The sequence below is a fragment of the Crotalus tigris genome, unplaced genomic scaffold (assembly GCF_016545835.1).
Source record: "Crotalus tigris isolate CLP2741 ecotype Arizona unplaced genomic scaffold, ASM1654583v1 scf7180000017625.6296891, whole genome shotgun sequence".
NCBI lineage: Eukaryota > Metazoa > Chordata > Lepidosauria > Squamata > Viperidae > Crotalus > Crotalus tigris.
The window spans coordinates 4,380,097-4,403,422 of record NW_024096520.1 but is presented as its reverse complement, the minus strand read 5'-3'; the positions used below and the strand labels follow the sequence as shown (position 1 = coordinate 4,403,422).

Sequence of the window (23,326 nt, the reverse complement as noted above, 5' to 3'; positions counted from 1 at the left end):
TATATATTTTCTGTTTTGTATTGATTCCGTGTTGATTTTGAGGAAGAGAAATCTGCATGCTTTCACTTTAATGGGAAAATATTTGAAAAGAATGTTAAGTTATGAATAGGGACACAAATAATGCATGGAATAAAGACCGAAAGGAAAAGTTTTACCATAATCTCCTTATCTGCATTTCTCAGATCTGTCTGTGTATTTCTCAGTTCTTCAGTTGTTTTCCCCAACTCTAGAACAATTTTCTGGAGCTATAGATTAAAAACTATGTATCAGAAAAGCAGAATTCATTGAGGACTAAAATTACACAAAGTTTTATGTATCCCCAAATTACCATAATTGTGCTTAATAAAAACACATTCCCAAATGCAATGTTTTTAAAATTTATCACATTATAACAGAAGCCCGAAAGAGCCATCTTGAATGTGAACAGCTCACCTACGAAAGAATAATTTTTTGTCCTATCAAAGTACCTGCCGGAGTTTCAGGGAGGCTCACGAGAAGCTATTAATGCATCCTGAAGCACTATTTATTTCTGGTAAATCTATAAAGAATATTTGTGATTCTCAGTATGTGCTCAAAAAAGTTTTTTTTTAAGAAATCAGCCTTCTATATTTTGCCCTAATAGCCTCCAGATAGTTTATTTGGCAGGATGGGCAGACAGAGAACGACCCAAAAGTTATTCAGTGAATTTTCATTCCTGTGTGTAAACTTGAACGTAGTATTCTCCAATTCCAGCTGAACACTTTAACCACTAACCAAATGTACTTATGCAGTTATATATTATTGAGACGTGCCTGCATTATGTACAATGTATCAATACTGAAACAGAATAATTGGCACATATTTCAAGATATTTCAGTGACCTATAGATTAAAAGGCATGTACTCTGCTCTCTCTGGTAGTTGAGATCTTTACCTCAGTGTGTTGGGAGCTTGACTGGCTATCAGCATTTCATATACCTGCTCTTAGGATATATTATTTAATAGATGTTGCTACCTTAATCATTCCCAAATAGGAATAAATAGGCATGAAAAACAGGATTTAAAGGGTGTTTTTCCCCCTTTATCGTTTCACAGAATAATTACCAAGAAACCAAAGTAAGCTCAGATATCAATGTCCCTACAGTTTGTAGCTGGTCACCCAACCTCCAATTACAAATTACTTTTACCCAAGTACCCTGGAACATGATATAGAGGAAAGGTGCAAATGGATGACTATTGCTCAGCATCGTTAAATAATTCTGTTCCATCTGCCATTCTGAGTTAATCTTTTGGGCTCACATTCCTTGTATTAATTTTGAACATTCTCAGAACAGGGCATTAAGGCACATTCTAATTAGGACATGTGCCTCCATTCATTCCAATGAGACAGCAATGTTATTGTGAATATTTCAGGGCAGTCAGTGCTTAATTAAAGAGGGTAGGAAAGGAACAGCTATATGATAACTTGAAATCACTACTAACAAATAGTTGCTGACCTCTTCTGGCTGACCTCTGAAATTGTTGTGCTCACTGGTGACACAGATTTTAATAAGGAAGAATTGATTGGTATAAATCACACTTCACTAGACTTTTTTCTTTTTTGTGTGTGCAGAAATTGATGAACTTGTCAGTATTGCATTGCATGGTTACACAGACAAACTGATGGATGAAACAATGACAATTTGAATCAGGAGGGTTCAGTTGAACTTAACGTTCCAATTAATAACTAGCTACCAAATTGACTATGCCGTTGGCCAAACAAAAAATGTACTTAGGTGATAGTACAGAGAATGAATTTTAAATAGATACTCTGCATGTATCTGCAGGAATATTAATGCAACTTTTACCTTATGATTAGCAGAAAACAACTCCTTTCTCAATTTTTCGACTGTATCGTTTGATGCTTTCTGGGACTCCTTCAGACTTTCATACTCCCTGAAAGAGCCACAACTAATCAGTTGTGAGTTTGCTTGCAAACAAGGACTTGGGTTGACAAAATAAAGCCAGTAAACAAATCTCAAGTCATTATTTAAGTGGCTGCAAAAGTTCCTGTTACATATAAACAAGCAGTTTCAGTGTTGAACAGGCCAGCACTGATTTGCACAGTGTTAACACACTGACATCACTGAGCAGGTGAGAAAACATACTTTCACAAGGGAGCACTGTTAGGTTTGGAATAGATATTAAAATGGCAGAAAAGCATATCTCAAAACCCAAAGCAAACAATCTTTACTTATAGCAATGTTTTATATTTTACTGAATTCACATCTCACTGAAATGATATGTAACACGTTTTTTTTAAAAAAAGTTTACCTTGTGAAATCATTTGAGTAGCATTATAAAACAGTGTTGAAGCTATTGGTTACACTGCAGATATTTCATGGTGTAGCTCATTATTAAAAGTTGTGATTATTCATTTGCTAATGTTGCCTGCAGAAGTTGCAAATTAAACATGGTATAAATAGAAAGACCTCTCACACACCCTGTAGGGACTAGCAAGTACACTGTACTTATTGTGCCACAGCTACACAAAACGCTTTGCCCTGCACAGGGGAGATATTCAGAGGCCGTGCTGTATTACTCAGAATCATTACAATCATCCATCTCTTCCGTTCCCATCAAACAATCAGCTCCTAAAAACCCTGGCAAACCTTTAAAGGCAGTTTCCATAGCAATGATGTGTCACTAATACAACAATAGTACGCTTGCTGTGTTGAAAATCTTCCATTTATGCCACCTTGATAGCAGCAGGGCTCATGATATAAAACAAACTGTCAGCAGGAACAAGGCTCAAAAATTGTTTATTCACTCAACTCTTTTAACAGCTCCAAAATTTAATCTTTATAGTTTTTAAAATGATTTGCTTTTTAAAAATATTATAAATTTTATAGTATTTCTGCAATCCTCCTGGAGCCCTTAGTGGAGTGGACAGCATTTGCTAAATAAATAAAAACATTCTTTGACTCTCTGTTTGTAACTAGAGTCTCAGCATTGTTCTTATATCTTACTCACTGCTTCTTTAGAGGGTGCTATGCAAAATGTCTGAGCCAGTACACTTTTGAACGTACTTTTTCAGAGAGATGCAATAGACTGCAAGCTGTTCCACTGCTGCTTGCCCTGCTCCCATGTCACGGATCATCTCTTCTACTTGGGAACGCTGACCCTGCAACAGTGCCTCAATTCTGGAGAGGAGATAGGTTGGTTAGATGTTTTCTGTCTCTGCTAGTCATAGTACAAACGTAATAAAAATGAGAATGTATTTCAGAATGGTAAAAGTTCCACCCTGCCCCAAAGCTTTCCTCAAACATCTACGAGTATATTTCAGCCTTGCTGCGAGGAATTTGCACTGCTAGTAGATTAGAAGTTATATATACAATGAACAAGCAACAGTGAGCTCAGGTCTTTTCTAAGTAGTTTAGGAACAATTACATTTTTTTGTTCCTTGTTTATAACCAGCTGTTTGATTGAGAAATAGGAACTATTCACATGCTATTTCTCATATTTATTATAGGCATCCTGACAAATGAAAAACCATTAAAACCTTGGAGTACTAGAGTTCTGTCCATTTTATTAGTCCATTTTCAATCATATCCGTGACAAAAATATGACGAGGGACTGGGAATACAGATAATCCTCGACTTACGACCACAACTGAGCCAAAATTTATGTTGCTAAGTGAGACATTTGTTAAGTGAGCTTTGACCCAATTTACCATCTTTCTTGCCACAGTTGTTAAATGAATCACTGCAGGTGTTAAGTTAGTAACATGGTTGTTATGTGAATCTGACTTCTTCATTGACTTTGAAATGGTATAATTTCCTGCCTGAGCAGAGGGTTGGACTAGAAGACTTCCAAGGTCCCTTCCAACTTTATTATTATCATTATCATTATTATTATTTGCTTGTCAGAAGATTCAAAAGGTGATCACATGGATCTGGGGCACTGCAAATGCCATAAATATGAGTCAGTTGCCAAGCATTTGAATTTTGATCACGTGACCGTGGGCATGCTGCAATGGTCATAAGTCACTTTTTTCAGTGTCAGCGTAACTTCCAGGGTCACTAAATGAACTGTTATAACTTGAAGACTACCTGTACATACATGACCCTGGAAAAGAAAAGTTTAATTTAGAATTACATTTTCCTGCTACACTAAATCAGGATAGTTTGTCCAGCAAATCTAGGAATGATTCAGAATGGCAGTAGTGACATTAGCAAGGGAAACTTAGTTAAAAATATATCCTTCATTAAAACCACTGCAATTTTCTGGATACAGAAAATTCAAGTAATTATTTTTACCATGTTTGCTCAGATATTAATTCAGTATTCAAAAGAGAATAATCTCTTTTATACATGAAGTTGAAATTACATATTTTCTAGAATATTGTCTATGAGATAAAGCTTCTCTAACCTCTCCATAGATTTCACCTTCCTTCGTAATTTTTGAGTTTCTTCTTTTGCACTCTTTGTTTCTTCTTGTTCCTGTTCTAAATATCTCATTTGTTTCTGAAAAAAAAAGAAATATTAATGTATAAAAACAATTTCCTAAAAGCAACACAGATTTAACATCAATCTATCTCAAAAGCTTTAATTCACAATCTACATTTTGGATGCCTGGAAATCAACGTTTATTGTTCTACACATTGAGTGATTGAGAAAGCCAAAGAAAACCCAAAAGAAGTCAAAACATGCTTCATTGATTATAGAAAAACCTTTGGTCATGTCAAGCTATGGAAAGTGCTTAGAAAAATGGGAATCTCAAAGTATTTCATTGTCCTCATATGAAACCAATATAAGCTCAGGAAGGCACGGAATGGGCAAAAGACTGTGAAACAGATTGGCTTTAGGTTGACAAAGGAATGAATATTCAACCTTTGTGCTAAAATATATATTAAAAGAATCTGGTATGGAAGATGAGTATAGCTTTAAAAAGAAATAAAAACTTATATTACACCGATGACACTAATTTCATAACCAAAACTGTGTGGGATCTGTACGTTCTAATAATAAAAGTCAAGAAGCATAGAGAAAAATGGGATTAACTTTAAATGTAAAGACCAAATTAATGATAACATGCAACAACCTGCCTTAGACTGGACACTAAAGATACAAAAGTGGCAGATACATTCTGCCTCTTAGGATCAACTATCAACAGCAAAGGAGTCAGCAATCAAGAAACATGTTGCAGACCAACACCTAGTAGGATTGAAATGAAGGCCTTGCAAGAGATATGAGATGCTATGATGTATTTATATTGTCAAAAATCAGAATTATGCAGGCAATGATATTCCCTGTGTCACTTTTGGGAAATGAAAATCGGGCTTTGAAAAAGCTTTATAGAAAAAACATTGATGCTTTTGAACTGTTTAAAATAATTTTATTAAAAATTACAAATAGAAAGGTAAAAGATTAACACAAACTAAGGAAAATATAGAAAGTAAAAAAAAGAGAAGTGTAAAGAAATGTAAAAAAGAAAATAAAAAATCAAGAAAGAATATATAAAAGACTCCCTCCAGAAGCGGTGAATGCTCCAACCCTGGAAGTTTTAAAGAAGAGACTGGACAGCAATTTGTCCGAAATGGTATAGGGTAGTGGTGGCGAACCTTTTAGAGACCGAGTGCCCAAACTGCAACCAAAAACCCACTTATGTATCGTCCGGTGCCGATTGGGCGTGGCCCATTGGGTGGGCGTGGCTGCGGTGGTAACGGCAGACTGGGTGGGACTAAAAAGTTCAATCAATCAATTCCAACTTTGCGAGATCTTTTTTTCCTGTGAGAAGTTAAAATTGATTGATTGATTGAACCTTTTTTTTTTTTTGCACATGGCGGTGAAGGCCTAAAGCGAAAAGGTTTTATAAAACCCAGCTGAAGGCCTAGGACTGGGGTGACAGCACGCGTGCCCATAAAGGTGCCATAGGTTCGCCACCACGGGTATAGGGTTTCCTCCCTGAGCAGGGGGTTGGACTAGATGCCTCCAAGGTCCCTTCCAACTTTATTATTATTAAGTATAAACAATTTCAATAACTTAATACCTTTTCAAGTAATATTTCCCATATCTCATCCCTTATCAATAATCAGATTTTGTAATCTAACATAAATCCATTTAGTAATTCAACTTACCACTTTTTATAGAAATTAAAGCAATCTCTCCCTTCTTATAAATAAAACTTTAAAGCATTGACATTCAGTTCTGATCAAAATGAAATTCCATTTATAGCTACCAGAAATCATAATATACATATTCTAACCCTGGTCAAATAGTTTGTTTTGTAGTCTTTCAATTTCCTTCTAAAAAGCTTGGTCTTTAATCCTTTCAAGTAATGTCCCAGAAGTTGATTTCATATTATTTCCTTTTCAGGAACAATTTCAGTAGTTTAAATGTCCTTTTGTAAATCCATCATAAGAAAACTTTCCAAATCATTCTTATTATTCGTGTTTGTTTAGTTATTAGCCAGTTTCAAATATAAATCCACTGTGACATCTTTTTCCATATCACTCTTATAGCGTGGTTTTTTTTTACTGATTACTTTTGTAATCATTCTCTGTTTTATCCAGAAAGATACAGGTAGTCCTTTGATTTAAGAACATTCAAAATTATCAAGGCATTGAAAAAAAATCCTTACATTTCTTATTGTCATAGCGGTCACGTGATTGTGATTTGGGTACTTGGCAATCAGATTATGCGATGAAATGCAGACCGGATTCCCAAGAGAGAGTAGCTGTATTCCAGAGAAGCAAGAGATAGTGAAGTTTGTATAGCTTGGTCAGGAGGATGAGAGTCAATATAGCTTTTTCCTAGTTCTCAGAGTATATCTTTAGTGATTTAAGTAGTTTCCTTCAGATTGGCAAGATTTCAGCCTATAGGTGAGGAACAATAAAGAAAACTGCTTTGAAGTAATGCAGCATGTCTTTCTTGGTTTTTGGAGCATTATAGAGTTACTTTTTGAGGTGTTGAATAATCTTGCATGTAATTTCTGAGTACATTGTTCCCAAAGAGCCTTAAGTTATTCTATATAGTCAAGTAGTATTACTCCAATCCGATGTATCAACGTATCTCTTCTCCTTTAATTCTAACCTCCATGGTTCCCCCTAGTCAACCTTCAAAGTTTCCTCTTATCATATATTTTCCAATCAGCAAAATTTTCCATAGGAGGATTTCTTATAGATAATTTCAGGATCTCGATAACTTCTTTATAAGTTTTAAATGCCCACAAGAAAAACTCTTTTAAATCCACAAAACTGTTTTCACAATTGACTAGTCCCCCTTTTGTTGTTTTCCAAAAATCAAAGGTTTTTTTTTTTAATTCTTGAACTTACATAAAGGTTATTTCATCCAGGGTAAAAGGAAATTCTCGCAATATGATGAAACTTTCAGAAGATTCTTAATATTCAGATAAGCATTAACAAGCAAATTCAAAAAGTAATTAAAATATGAAATAGGCAAATCTAGTGTCAGTTTGAAGATGCTGACCTCAGCTTAGGAAGGATCATTTTTCTTGGTTCCCAGAGCTCTTAACTGGAGATCTCTATTTTACGATCTCTGATCTCTTCGCAGGCAGACTCTGTATGAAGCATACTTGTGGATGATCCTAGCCTTTCCCTTAACCAGGGGAGGAGAGAACCAATGAAGCTTCTTGGATGAGAAGAGAAATGTCTTCCTCAGGGAAAAGAAGTCCAGTTGCCTTTCGAAGAAGCACTTTGAAAGAACTATCACCTGGATGACTGAGAATCTCCACAGACAATCAGGAGAGAAGTTCCAGGGAGCCAGTCTGTTCACTGGCTTCTCTTTTTGCTGAGGTCATCAGCTCTGCAATTACTTCCCTGGAAGTCCACTGACACTTCTGAACTTCAGTATTGGAGAAGAGAATACCAGGAACAGGCAATATATATAAAAGAAAAAAGAAAAAAAAAGAAAAAAAAGAAAGATTTCTTTCTCCCATATTTGGGCCAACAGGGTGCATCAAGAAACACTCAAGGTAAATCTCCTCCCCCTGTCTCTTCCCTCCCTGATACAGCTGACGAAGTGAGAAGGAGCCTGTGGCCTAGAGGTTAATACAGCTGCCTAACATGCACACAGCCCAGGCTCGAATCTCGGAAGGGTAAGTGTGGCTGAAGAGAGTTAAGAAACTCGAAATAGCTATCCCATTCTCCCTTAATTCTTTGTTAGCAATCCAAATTTTATAATATATGTATGTATGTATGTATGTATGTATGTATGTATGTATGTATGTATGTATGTATGTATGTATATGTTTTCTGAGGTTTTTGCAGGTGTTTGTATGTAGGTCTTTGGTTATTTGGGTTTTCTTCCGCGTAAAATTGGAAGTGTCTTGGTGACGTTTCGACGAAGTCCCATTTGTCATCTTCAGGCTGGTGTTTTCAGCTTCGTGCTTTGAGGAGCATGTATACATATGTATATATCTGTATATATATGCATATATATGTATATATGTATGTATATATATATATGTATATATATGTAGGTTTATCAACAAAATCAACCATCAGAGCTGCCATCCTGTTTAGCCCTGCCACTTTCCTGACGCCAGAACTGCCATATACCAGTTTGGGGAGCAGGGGAGGGAGACATCAAGTAAAGGTGGGAGAGGAGAAAGAGAAACCACTTTGAGTGCTTGCTAGAGACATTGACTGATCAGCTCCAAGGCCACAGGATTGGGCAAACCATTGCTGAACCCGCCAACCACCAGACTTGTTACCAAAACAATGGGGTTGGGATGGGAGAACGAACCTGAGAAAGGGGAAAGTAAGCAGGTACTTTTTGTTTGCAAACCTCACATCTGGCTTTTCCCTGCTTGGTAAGCACTTAATGAAAGTATTCCTTTCACTACAAAATGCAGTTGAAGGCTTTGTAAATAGCCAAGTTGGGGCAAGCCTGACATCAACCCAAAGTTCTCCCTTAAGGCACAAATTATCAGGCTCAAATTATCCTACTTTGGACACATTATGTGAAGACCTAATTTTCTGGAGAAGTCTTTGATTCTGGGAAATGTGGCAGGAAAGAGAAGAAGACCAGCAGCAAGTGGATGGTGTTAGTTATAGGGTTAATGAGTGCATTGTTAGAACAGCTGAAGATTAGGGACAGCTAGTCATGGAAGAAATCTATCTATTTATAGTCCTTAAGTTACAATGGCAATTGGGATTAGAATTTCTGTCACTGAGTGATGTGGCCATCAAGCAAAATGTCACGTGACTGCATTGCTTAGACAGGGCAATCCCTGCAACCCTGTTAAGTGAGCACTGCCTTGCAAATTCCTAACGGCTTCCAACAACCAAAGTCACTGTGGAACCCAGCAGGAAGGTGTGAGTTTCAGGTGCCTTTCAAACAGCTGGCAGGTTAGTAGCTGCTGCCAGGTGGCAGAGGGGGGGTGCCCGGGTAACTGGGACGATGTGGCACAAATGTGGGGTTTGGGGTTTTTGATCCCAGGTGTGGCAGGGTGTGCAAATGGTTGGGGAGATGCGACACAAGCACAGTAAGATTCAGGGAGGGTGTGTGGGTGAACCAGTGTGATGCAAGCGCAGATGGGCTGGGGGAGAGCGTGCGGATGGGAGAGACTTATTTGAGCAACTTGTGACCTTCCTTGCTCGCTTCCCCATTGTGTTTTCTTGAGGGAAGCAGGCAAGGAAGGTCCCCAATCATGAAGCTGCAACCGTTGTAGGTACGAGCTGTTTGTCAAGCGCCGACATCACAATCATTTAACTATAGGAGTGTTGGAATGATTGGAACTTTGATGACTGATTGTATCCATCACTCGTTCAGCACTGTCATAATTCTGACTGGCCGCTGAATGAGTGGTTAACTGAGGACTATGGGTATGGGGTTGCTAAAAATTGACGCTGATCTGATGGCATACGATCAGTCAATCAGATATCAATGTGCCATAATATTTTTATTTTGTTTTAAAAATTCAACAGATAACTATTAAATACTTCCAATAGACTGTATCATGTAACAAAGTGATAGGAGAGCATATACTTTTGCCTCATCAAAGAGAAACCATGATACTATATAAATATTATTTTTAATGTTCATTTTTCACATAAATTGACCATTATTGAAAGCTTGAATTAAAATGCTTTTTAGTAATTTTATAGAGGAAAAAATATAGAAAGAAATTACTTCCCCCTTCATTATACCAAGGACAAACGTTTTCAGTAACCATATACTTACAATTTCAAATTTCTTTCCATTTCTTTATACAGTATTGTCATTTTCTCTAGATACAAAGGAAACTCCCTCTTCTTCCCATATCTTATCTAACATCTTTAAAAGCTCATAATTCAAAGTTAATCAAGAAAAATTCCATTAGTTGTTACCAAAGAAATATATCATACATCTTATTCTTTAATTCCTTCAAATGACGTCACACAAATTGAATTCTTATCAGATTTTCTTCATCTGTTCTCAATTTTAATACCGTAGCTCATCACTTTAAAAATGCAACAAAAACTCTCTTTTTCCCATATCTTACTTTTAAAAGCTACTAGAAAAAAAAAGAATCTAATATGTTTTAACCTTGTACAAATAAGCTAACTTTGTAAACCTTTCTTTTACTTTTAAGGGTCTTGATGTTATTCCTTTTAAGTAAAGCCTCCAAAGATGATTACTTTTCTTTCTCTCTTTATCTTTTCTTAGGAATTTCTTGGTGTAGCGTTTCCTGCCTGAGCAGGGGGTTGGACTCGATGACCTCCAAGGTTCCTTCAAACTTTATTATTATGGATCATCGCACAGTCAGCCGGATGTTCAGACTGGATTTGGCATTTTATCTACCTATCGAGTCCTTACCCAGGACCTGGGATAGGCAGATGTGGATGTTTGATGGTATTACAGGTATCGTCGCAGGATGGAAGCAGTTCCTAATAAGGCCGCCTTTTGCAATTGACTAATAGCAAATTTGTCAATGCCAAGGGTGTTCAAGTGGTGCTCCAGTTGTTTTGGGATTGCGCCCAAGGAGCCTATGACTGTTGGTACTACCCTTGCTTGCTTTTGCCACAGTCTTTCTATTTCTATTGGTAGGTCTTTGTATTTTGTTATCTTCTCCAGTTCTTTCTCTTCTATTCTGCTATCTCCAGGCACTGCCACGTCCACTATCCAGACTTTTTTGTCTTTCTTATCGACAATTGTTAAGTCTGGGGTGTTATGTTGAAGGTGCTTGTCTGTTTGAATTCTGAAGTCCCAGAGCAGTTTCATTTTATCATTTTCTATGACTTTCTCTATTTTATGATCCCACCAGTTTTTGCTTACAGGCAAATGAGATTTTTTGCAGATCTTCCAATGCACCATTGTTGCTACTTTGTCATGTCGCTGCTTGTAATCAGTCTGTGCAATCTTCTTGCAACAGCTTACCAAGTGGTCCACTGTTTCTTAAGCTTCTTTGCATAGGCGGCACTTACTGTCTGTTGCTGTCTTCTCAATTTTGACTTTGTATGCATTTGTCCTTAAGGCGTGGTCTTGTGCAGCCAGAATTAGTCCCTCGGTCTCTTTCTTCAATTTTCCTGCTCTTAGCCATTGCCAGGTTTTATTATTATCTGCTTTCCCAGCTATTTTTTTAATGTATTGGCCATGTAGTGCTTTGTCTTCCCATGCCTCGATTCTGTTCTTCATTTGGTCTTTCTTGTAGGCCAGTTTGGTCTCTCCAGTAGTCAGTAAGCCTTCCTGATATAGTAATTTCAGTGCATCTTCATCATTGTTCTTCAGATATTCTTCCAAAGCCATTTTTTCTTCTTCAACCATCTGATGTACTTGTAGCATTCCACACCCACCTATTTGCTTTGGTAGATAAAGTCTATCAATGTCACTGCGTGGATGAAGGGCATGATTCATTGTCATTATTTTTCTGGTCTGCCTATCCATTGCTTTTAGTTCTGCTTGAGTCCAGTCCAATATTCCAGCTGTGTACCTAATGACTGGGATTGCCCAGGTGTTGATTGCCTTTATGGTATTTCCTCCATTGAGTTTGGACTTTAAGATCTTCTTCACTCTCTTGATGTATTCACCTCTAACCTTTTTCTTGACTTCAGTGTGCTTGATGTTGTCAGCTTGAAGGATACCCAAGTATTTGTAGTACTCTTCCTCATCCAGACTCCTAATGTTATTTTCGTGGGGCATCTTGATTCCTTCAGTTTTCACTATTTTTCCTTGTTTGATAGCAAGTGTGGCACATTTGTCCAAGCCAAACTCCATTACAATATCTTGGCTATATATACGGACAGTGTTGAGCAGCGATTCTATTTCAGATGATGTTTTTCCATACAGTTTCAGATCATCCATGTAAAGGAGATGGGATAGTCTGGCAGATGTTTTTGATGTTTGATAGCCATGTCCTGAGTTATTCAGTATCATTGACAGAGGAAACAGTGCAATGACAAATAGTAATGGTGATAATGAATCTCCTTGAAACATTCCTCTCTTGATATTAACCTCTCCCAGTCTCTCACCATTGATCTGCAACTGTGTCTTCCATTGTGCCATCGATCTTTGCACAAATTTTCTGATGTTTCTACTGACTCCTGTTATTTCTAGGCACTTGATTATCCAGTCATGTGGCAGAGAGTCAAATGCCTTTTTGTAGTCATGGGGTTGCTAAAAATTGACGCTGATCTGATGGCATACGATCAGTCAATCAGATATCAATGTGCCATAATATTTTTATTTTGTTTTAAAAATTCAACAGATAACTATTAAATACTTCCAATAGACTGTATCATGTAACAAAGTGATAGGAGAGCATATACCTTTGCCTCATCAAAGAGAAACCATGATACTATATAAATATTATTTTTAATGTTCATTTTTCATATAAATTGACCATTATTGAAAGCTTGAATTAAAATGCTTTTTAGTAATTTTATAGAGGAAAAAATATAGAAAGAAATTACTTCCCCCTTCATTATGCCAAGGACAAATGTTTTCAGTAACCATATACTTACAATTTCAAATTTCTTTCCATTTCTTTATACAGTATTGTCATTTTCTCTAGATACAAAGGAAACTCCCTCTTCTTCCCATATCTTATCTAACATCTTTAAAAGCTCATAATTCAAAGTTAATCAAGAAAAATTCCATTAGTTGTTACCAAAGAAATATATCATACATCTTATTCTTTAATTCCTTCAAATGACGTCACACAAATTGAATTCTTATCAGATTTTCTTCATCTGTTCTCAATTTTAATACCGTAGCTCATCACTTTAAAAATGCAACAAAAACTCTCTTTTTCCCATATCTTACTTTTAAAAGCTACTAGAAAAAAAAAGAATCTAATATGTTTTAACCTTGTACAAATAAGCTAACTTTGTAAACCTTTCTTTTACTTTTAAGGGTCTTGATGTTATTCCTTTTAAGTAAAGCCTCCAAAGATGATTACTTTTCTTTCTCTCTTTATCTTTTCTTAGGAATTTCTTGGTGTAGCGTTTCCTGCCTGAGCAGGGGGTTGGACTCGATGACCTCCAAGGTCCCTTCAAACTTTATTATTATTATTATTATTATTATTATTATTATTATTATTATTATTATTATTATTTCCAAAATAAGAGAATTGTCCATTAAAATGCAGTTTCCGTGAATAGGAATAAGGTACACAGGTTCAATGCAGTGGGCATTAAAAGGCTTCCACTACTGTCTTAACAGGAAAAGAATAGCTCAAAGTAATTAATTTTGTACAGTTTTGGATTGTTTGAGACAGATTTCAAAGACTTTTTGAAACTAAATAGGAAGAATAGACTAGTTGATTTGATTTCAGAGAAAAATATCCTCAAATCTCAGAAACACTAGAGTAATTGGTTAGTTATATGTCCCAGGCTAAAAAAAAGTTCTAATCAGCTTCATTTATAGTTCTATATTGCAATTATTGGATTAAAAGTTAAATAAAAAGATGCACAGAAAACCTGAAAAGCCATTGTTGAACTGTTTCCATCTAAGTAGGAGAAGAACCTCAATGGATTGGAGTACCGTGGAAATCGTGTTCCTAGAACCTGGACTATGTATTGCAATATTTTTTTTCTGCTACTGTTATTTCCCTCGTACCTTCTTTGGTAGAAGGAAGGACCATAGGCCCAATACTTTAAGGAATAAATGGGAGTTGTGTTTATCACAAGACTACGTATTCCACTTGCAAAGGGGCAACAGGGTCACTTGTTATGCTCCTGTCAACACAGTGCAGCTTTACCCACAACTTTAAATCTGGACATATGCAGGAACAGACAAACATTACCTTTTGGGGAAGAATAACACGAGATTTATGGACCAGTGCCAGAATCGTCTTTGATGCATGTAAAGCTATTGACTATAATCAAGCTAAATGGACTAAGTATGGAGATAGGCTTACCCATTAAATGCCAAATATGTTTGCACATCTTACCCAACCTGGCACATTCGAAGGATTCCTGCAACCTGGTGTGCTTCACGATAACCAGACCAACGGATTTTTCAGCATCATTTGAACTCGCTATCAATTGAACCTGATACAAATATGGGTTCAAATTGATTTTCATGAACTGGAAACCACAACTGAGATTCCCTCAGTATCAAAGACTCTTATTATTATTATTATTGATCTGGCCCTAAAGAATTGTTTCATTTTTAAATGTGAAGCTTGAGAGAACATCATTTCTTATTTTAATTTGATTTGGAAAGGACCGTCCAACCAAATGGGCCCTCTATTTTGTCATTGTGGCTCTAAATTGTATTATTAGACCCCAGTCTGACATTACATATAAGGAATATGCCAAAGAAGTCACTGACAGTATTCGAGAGTTGGCTCATGTCCCTGTCCAGACATGGACAGGGGCACTGGATGTTGGAGGATGGTTTTTGGGAATGTTTGATACTTGGAAATGGATATTGTTCATTGTAGTTTTGGCCTTAGGAGGGTTGTTGTGTTTATCATGCCTTATCCCACTTATTTAGAGACTTGTTAGATCTACTATATCCGGACCAACTTTTATTGCTCCTCCTATCTATAAAGATAGACCAGCTAAAGCAATGATTTTGCAACCTTTCCTTTCTGACTATATTCCCCTCTTTAAGAGTCCCTAAGCCTATTCGGCTTTTATATTAAAAAGGGAGGAGTGAAGGGATTTTATTGTGCTTATGATTTTAGTATGTTTAAGTTTGATATTAGCATTTATTATATATATAGTAACCATTTTATATTGATACTTATAGTGTTATCATGTAATCATTGTTTTGTTATTTTGTAATCATTATTTTGTAGTTAATTGCTTGATCAGATGCTTTATATATATATTGGAAAAGTAACGGCTTCATGCTTTAGGTATAGGTGATTGCTTATATGAAAAGAGCACAGTAAGGGGAGGGGGAAAGGAGTTACGGATGGAGCCTGGGTTGCTATGTATGAGTCATCATCTAGGAATTGTTTTTTTGTGCCATCTTATGCCTAGTACCAAGACCTGATCTTTTTGTTCTGAAAAGGTATAAAAGATGGAAGACATCTTTTCTGGTTGTTGCCTTCATCTCTCTACCAGCCACGAAGAGAGATGGGGTCACCCAACTCTATTTTGATCAAAATAAAAGTTGTTTGCTTGCTGAAACCTCGGCTCAGGAGTTTCTTTGGCTCTTTTAAATTCCTGAGCAATGCTGGGGCAATTGTGAGGCTAAGTGGAAAACCTTACACCATTTTAAGCTAAACACCTTGGATATGTTGCAAGAATATTTCAAATTAAATAACAGGCTTACTCTCAATGCTGCAAATATATGCCTAATTAAAGAAAGGGTGTCTTCACTGCAATATCAGTTGTTCATGAGACTTACAATATTAAAAAATGCAAAAGACAACATGCTTATTATGAATATATGTATGTTCATAATGTAACTTTAAACAAGAGTCAGTTGAACACCATCCGATTTTTTAAAGAGCAGTCATGGAAAAAAATCTAATGGCAGGAATATGAACTTATAACTAATCTACATCAGTTGCAGAAAACAATTATGAAATAAAAATCTCTCACCTAAATGTCTCCAACTGTTGAAGAATCAAATGATATTCTGAGTTAAGACTCTCCTTTTTAAAAATTGTGATGTTGGATCTATCTATCTCACTATCAACTTGGCTTCCCATCAATGGACAATCTATTCAAAGATTTCGCTGCTAAAAGATGGAAAGAAGCAATTTCTTCTTTTCCTATCGTTCTTCATTTTTGCATAACCCTTCAGAACAACTTTTCACTGGACATAAGGGGAAGAAAAAATAAGAACTCTCCAGTGGGAAGCCTCTACTAATGTCTCCTGTGAGGATATGAGGACTTTTCACTTGCTGAAGATCATCACTATTGCTTCCAACTTCCTTATCAGGGATTTATGATCGAGTGCAGTTTACTGAGGCATTTTGATTTTTCTTTTATTATGGACTGGGGGGCCATAATCAACATTTATTCAACTGAAGAAAAAGCTAATCCTTAAAAGTCTAAATAGACTTTTACTACAAGACATTAGCTTTACAAAATATATTTCCAAGCAAGGACACAAGACATTATCTCAAACACCTTCCCACCAGTTTAATGATACATTCAGGATTGTGGTTCCCATGTCTACTATATAGATGTTAATGGAGCACAGGTAGTCCTCGACTTACCTCAGTACGTTTAGTGACCATTCAAAGTTACAACAGCACTGAAAAATGACCATTTTCATAATTACGACCTTTGCAGCAGCCCCATGATCATGTGATCAAAATTCAGATGCTTGGCAACTGGTTCATATGGCTGACCGTTGCTGTGTCCTAAGGTCATGCGGTCACCTTTTGTGACCTTCTCACAAGCAAAGTCAAGAAAGGTCGTAAAATGGGCAAAACTCACAACACATTTCTCTCTTAACAACAGAAATTTTGGGCTCAGTGATAGACACAAGTCGAGGACAACCTGTATAACCCTTTCACTTTGTTTAGTGATGCTTGTAAGTCTAACTGGCATTGAAATCCAATTATATGTGTTGGACCAATTGCTCTCTACCTTTGTGCAACATTTGAGCTATTTTAGTAAACCATGGAACATGGCTGAAGCAAATAGCTTTCTCCATTCACTTAAGATTACCTTAATAGCCAATTCTTTTTAGCCCTGCAAGATTAGTCCAAGAAAAACAATGAACAGACTGGATCTTAACTTTTAACTTTAGAGATGACAATCATAATAAAAACCCAGATAACATACCTTGAGTGTAGAACACAGCATTTCCACGTCAGAAACAGTTTTCTGGAGTGATTCTATAGTGGCGTTACGTAGATCCAGAGTCTCTCTCAATGAATTTACAATACATTGACAATCTCGTTTTTCTTTCTCTGAAGCAAAACATTAAAATGGAAGTAAGGGCCCACTTGAGTTTTATAAATTTCTACACTTAGCAAAGAAAACATTCTTAACACACATAGCAAAGATATGAGAATTGAGTGAGAAAGGGAAGGAATTTAGCCAGAGGCAGTACACACAACAGAGTACAGAATAATAGAATTGGAAGGGACTTTAGAGGTCTTCTATTCCAACCCCCTGCTAAAGCTAGAGACCCTATACCATTCCGGACAAATGGCTGTCCCATCACATCTTAAAAACCTCCCACAACATCTGGAGGCAAATCGTTCCACTGATTAATTGTTCTGATAGAGAAGAAATTTCTCCTTAATTCTAGACTGGATCTCTCTTTGTTAAGCTTCCATCTGTTACTTCTTGTCTTGCCCTCAGGTGCTTTGCAGAATAGGTTGACTGTCCTCTCTGTGAAAGTCTCTCAAATATTGGAAGACTGCTACCATGTCATTTCTCAGTCCTTCTAGTCATTAGACTACAGCTTCTCAGTTCCTTCAACTGTTCATAGTACAGCTTATCCTCCAGCCCCCCCAATCACCTTTACTGTTCTTCGCTGCACTCTTTTTAGAGTCTCAGAATCCTTTTTCTATCAAGGTGACCAAAACTGGTCCACTAATTTAGTCACTTTGTCAAAGAATGCAATAAAGTCACTGACTCTCCAAAAGCTATGGGTGTATCTGTTTTTTGGAACACTCCTCTGGGAATTACTTCCTTTTCAACTTTGTGTAAGTATTGCGTATGTGCTAATACCACAAGGAGGGACACTTGTAAAGAAAAAAGATTGAAAAAGGATGGGCTGAGGTACTGGGGAAGAGATTCAAGCTGAATCACCATCTCCTTTTATTTTCGACATCATCCACTATCTACTTTAGAACCAGTTACAATCTTCTAGAGTCATAAAGGACTTTGCGTGTAGATTAATGTTCTAAAAATTGTTTGGAAATCTGCCAAAACCATTGCATCAACAGCAATGGATACAAAGTGCTAGAAATAATCCTTGTTAAAAACTTCCTCAGATTTCAAAGCCTCTTTTATATCACTTCAAATCTTGTTCAATGGGCAGAGGCAATACACTCACACTACCCTCCTTTTTCTTGAGGATCAGAAAGTACTCCAGCACAGAGGTAATGCCTTGCGAGGAGTCACTGCAATCCATGAACTAACAGTTACAGAATTATGCAATGATGAAGTTTTTGTGACCAATTGTAGCAGTATTACATTTTGTTTTCTCAATGAGGATTCTCATAGATTGATGCATATTGACAAAAAAATACAATGAACAACAGGGCAGGGCTGGTATACCGAACTATTACACTGCTGTCTTGTCGTTCGCTTTCACTACAGCTTGTGCTTTGGGGTGAGGAAAACAAAACTCCTGGCTCAGTCTCTATAACTGTAAATATTATTATCCTTTAAGACAGGGGTGTCAAATTTGCAACGTCACGTGATGTGTCATGACCTATCGTGACTTTTTTGTCATTGCCGGCAATGGGGTGGGCGCAGTTTCGCTATGATGCATCTGGCCGACAGTTTGACACCCCTGTTTTAAGATCTCATAAGAGACAAATGTTACATTCAGGGAAGGAAGATCTATGAGACTGTTTCACTCTCACAGGTAAAGGTAGAAATGCCTGTAGATCAGGGATTCCCAACCCCCGGTCCATGGAACAATACCGGGCCGCGGTATGCCAACAACAAGCACGAACAAGCAAAGCCCCATCCGCGAGATGCAGGCAGCACACAAAACCACACAACCTCTGGTCTGCGGAAAAACCTCTCTCCACGGAATCGGTCCCTGGTGCCTAAAAGGTTGGGGACCTCTGCTGTAGATGAACTACAGTTTTCTTGCAGTATGGAAATGATTTGCCGTTGTTTTCTTTGGAGATCTTTATTATCTATCTATGGTATTCATAGTGATACTCTGCTTAGCTCCCAACTTAGACAAAGACAAAGCCTCAACCATTAATTTTCAAAAGCATTGCCCAAAAATGCCTCTGGTGCAATTATAACTAATTTTAGAAATCTATAAGTCAGCAAAGTATTCTCATATACATTATTTCAGTTGCTGGAATCTCACTAGTTTAAGTATTTTGAGACTTTTGTCTTTCAAATTAAATGACATCTTCTTCACTGCATTTGACTCATAACCATCTACAGAAAACAATAAAAAGGATCATATTCTTAAAATTGTGGAAATGGAATGAATAATTAGGTTCATAGAACATCCCTCCTCCCTTTGTAAGTTTCTTATTTCTCAGTTCAATGAATCAAGCTTATAATGCTTCTATTGCACAACCCCGAACATTAGCAGATAAATCTTTCCCAAAAGAATTATTAAAAGTTGAGTGTTTAGATCAGGGGTCTTCAAACTTGGCTGTTTTATGACTTGTGGACTTCAAGTCCTAGAATTCCTCAACCAGCATGGCTGGCTGAGGAATTCAGGGAATTGAAGTCCACAAGTCTTAAAGCGGCCAAGTTTGAAAACCCCAGGTTTAGATGTTCATTGAGTTCAACTTTATTATGTAAAATCTATGGATAAACAAGATTTGGCCCATAATTAACTAGGGGTTCATATTTATTTATTTATTGAGCGTATGGCTAAATAAGGTGGTTCATGGCATTTCGTTTACTGCCAACAGAGGAGAATATATGTAAGCTCAGAGTTGAACTGTAGAATCTCTCTCAGAGCTTGCTTGCTTGCAGACGTCTCATCACTTGATTAGGTAACATGCTCAGTCCTAGAAGGAAGTAGGATTTACTTTCTGTTTATATACAGCAGCTTGCCTGTCAGTGTCAGTGGGGGTATTATTTTCTTCCTGGCAGTTTCTTGATTAGGCTGTTGTTTATTGATTAATCCCTGCCTAGTGTTTTTGGATATTTTGGTGTGCACCCATGAACATCAATGAGGAGTCAGAAGGTACAATAAAAACTCCTTAAATTTCACAACAGATAGACAGACTCAACTATTGTTTCATCTGGAAACTGGAAACATCCTAGACCAAGCTAAATCCAAACACCAGGGGATTCCTGGAAGCTTAGCACTCAGACAAATCAACAGGCACATAGAGATAAACAACAGTTCAAAAGAGACAATAAAAAAGCTAAAAAGCAAACAAAAAGATCAGAACACCTCCTCACTAACAATCAACACTAAGATAACCAGGGATTAACACCACATGAACAATCAAGCAGTAAACAATAGCTTAATCAAGGAACTACAGATAATCCTCGACTTATGACCGCAATTGAGCCCAGAATTTCTGTTGCTAAGTGAGACATTTATTAAGTGAGTTTTGTCCCATTTTACAACCTTTCTTGTCACATTTGTTAAGTGAATCATTGCAGTTGTTAAGTTAGTAACAGGGTTGTTAAGTGAATCTGGCTTCCCCATTGACTTTGCTTGTTAGGTCAGAAAAGGTGATCACATGACCCCAGGAGACAGCAACGGTCATAAACATGAGTCAGTTGCCAAGCATCTGAATGTTGATCACGTGACCATGGAAAAGCTGCAATGGTGATGTGTGAAAAATGGTCATTTTCAGTGCCATTGTAACTTTGAATAATCACTAAACAAAACTGTCGTAAGTCGAGGACTACCTGTATCAATATAAAGAGGGCAAATCCAACTCCCTTCTAGCACTGAAGATGTTACAAGATAGATAACAAAATGTCTGCAAGTAAACTACCCAGCACCAAGTAGTCCACATTTCATTTACTCTTAATCATTGGCGGGCAGAAGAAATTTCAATTCCCCAGATTTGGAGGCAGAAATAATTTTATGCAGATGTGTAAAAAAACTAGGACAAAGCCCTAACAACAATGACGTCCTTAACTTACATTTTATTGTCTCAGACCACTCATTTTTCAACTTACCTTTCATGGAGAGCTGAGCTTTCACCCTATCTAGTTCATTCTGAAACACATCACAAAAAGAATCAAATCAGATTAAAGAACAAAGTCTAAAACATCATACAATTTTTTTTTTTAAAATATGTATGTATAGGTAATGTATGCAAAGGCCAGTCACGCTCTGTCTGAGCAAAACATGTGAGATCTGTTCACTGTTGTTCATTTTCTAAATGTTATAATTCATGTTGTTACTTGTCTCATCACTTACAATGGTCAATTAATCAGTTTTCAGCTACTAATTTATTATCGCAAATCAGCTGACCGATGCAGGGAAAGTGCAAGGAGCCTCCATGGACCACCAGAGTTCCATGGATCACAGTTTTGACAATCACTACTTTAGAACTACAGGAATGCTAAAAAAAAAAAAAGGGTCTTGAAGAATTAATATCAGAAAAATTACCATCTTACTAAGTATTTTTCAATTTCAGTTTTCAATTGTTAAGCAATTTCAGAAGATACACAGAAGAAAAGTTTTCACATTTTAACTTAACAGGGCAATCGGACAAATATTCTGCCAAGCAAAATATATTTGTCTATTTTAACTAATATTAAAACCCATTAAAACTGACCCATTCAGCCCACACTTCAGTGTAACAGCATCTCAAAAATGATTATTTTAACGAAGTTCAAAAAAACCAATTTGCAATAGCACATGGATACACTTAACACCAAGTACAATTAAAGCTTTGCTAATTGCTCGTTCAAATGAGCTTGGATTTTACTGATGCAGATTAACAGCTGAATGAAACAGACAGCACTAAACTGACACCAATATGGAGGAAATTTCATTAACTGAACACTGAAGAGGTCTTTGGAACAATTGTCACCTTTTAATAATAATAATAAAAAAACAGAAAATATATGGAATACAGAATAGAATACAGAATAACAGAGTTAGATGTCTTCTAGTCCAACCCCCTGTTCAAGCAGGAGACTGTATATCATTTTGTACAAATGGTTTGTCTCCCTTTGATAAGTTTCCATTGGTTACCGTACTTCCTGTCCTGCCCTCAGGTGCTTTGAAGAGCATGTTGTCCCTCTTTTCTCTGTTGACAGCCCTTCAAATATTGGAAGACTGCTATCATGTCACTCCTAGTCCTTCCCTTTATTAGGATAGACCAGTGGTGGCAAACCTATGGCACGGGTGCCAGAGGCGGCACTCGGAGCCCTCTCTGTGAGCACAAATGCTGTTGTCCCAGCCTTGCCTCCCCCCCGTGACTCCCTCCTCACCAGCAGCCCCCCTGGAGGAGAGTCCCCCCAGAGTGTGGCCCACGCGGAACAGTACAGCCAAGGTCACGGCAGCCAGGCAGTGTAGACAAGACTCTGCCCTCATGCCCAATCGCACACAGTTGATGCTGCGGAGCACGGGTAGAGGACGTGGCCGTCATGGTGCTGTTGGACTGCCTGGGTGATCTGCAGCAGGCCCTGGAGGCGGTGAGTGGCCCTGCAAGCAGGTGGGATGGGGCCAATTTTTGGGCACACGATCTCTAAAAGGTTCGCCATCACTGGAATAGACATAGCCAGCTCTCTCTCTCCCTCTCTCTCTTTATCTCTCTCTCTCTCTCTCTCTTTCTCTTTCTTTTCTCTCTTTGTCTCTCTCTCTCTCCCTCCCTCACACATATATTATACTATATATGAATATAACATTTATTTATTTCAGAATTTTACAGTATTTGATAATGCTACGAAGCTAGGAAAACGTCTTACAAGGAACACCCTGAACTCTGGGAAAGGTGCCCCCCCCAAAAAATCCTGCCGGAGGGTGCAGAGGATTAGCAGAAATGAAAACTGACAATTTTGCCTATGTACTATTTTATTGCTAATTGTTAATATTTTTAAAATATATTTACAGGGATTTATTGTGTGTGTTAGCATTCTTTTAAGCATTTGTGAATGAAATGACAAAACCAGCATATAAATATTTTATATAATGACTATATAAATGAAAGAATTCAGTACACCAGCAGAGATTATTTCCTAGAGAATAAAAAAACCAGGAGATTACAAGATCTCAAAACTGTCCTCCTCCAGGGTTACACCTCCTCATTTAAAGGGGTCCTTTATCTTCTGTAAATTATTTGGAGGGGAGCTGGAATTGTAAGATTCCAGA

General features: G+C 37.2%; 1 protein-coding gene across 4 annotated transcripts in view; it reads right to left on the bottom strand.

Moving 5' to 3' along the window:
* The window catches only part of LOC120303962 (TRAF interacting protein), a 53,044-nt gene that overhangs the window by 18,407 nt on the left and 11,311 nt on the right, over positions 1 to 23,326 (bottom strand). For 2 of the 4 annotated variants that reach the window (XM_039333954.1, XM_039333962.1), the window contains exons 5-10: positions 21,181 to 21,220; positions 17,161 to 17,288; positions 4,389 to 4,483; positions 3,047 to 3,160; positions 1,826 to 1,928; positions 156 to 245 (exon numbers count right to left, since the gene is read on the bottom strand). In XM_039333954.1, the coding sequence (XP_039189888.1) occupies positions 156 to 245; positions 1,826 to 1,928; positions 3,047 to 3,160; positions 4,389 to 4,483; positions 17,161 to 17,288; positions 21,181 to 21,220 (570 nt within the window). The remainder of the gene's footprint in view (positions 1 to 155; positions 246 to 1,825; positions 1,929 to 3,046; positions 3,161 to 4,388; positions 4,484 to 17,160; positions 17,289 to 21,180; positions 21,221 to 23,326) is intronic. The other 2 variants (XM_039333972.1, XM_039333981.1) reach the window with 1 other exon arrangement.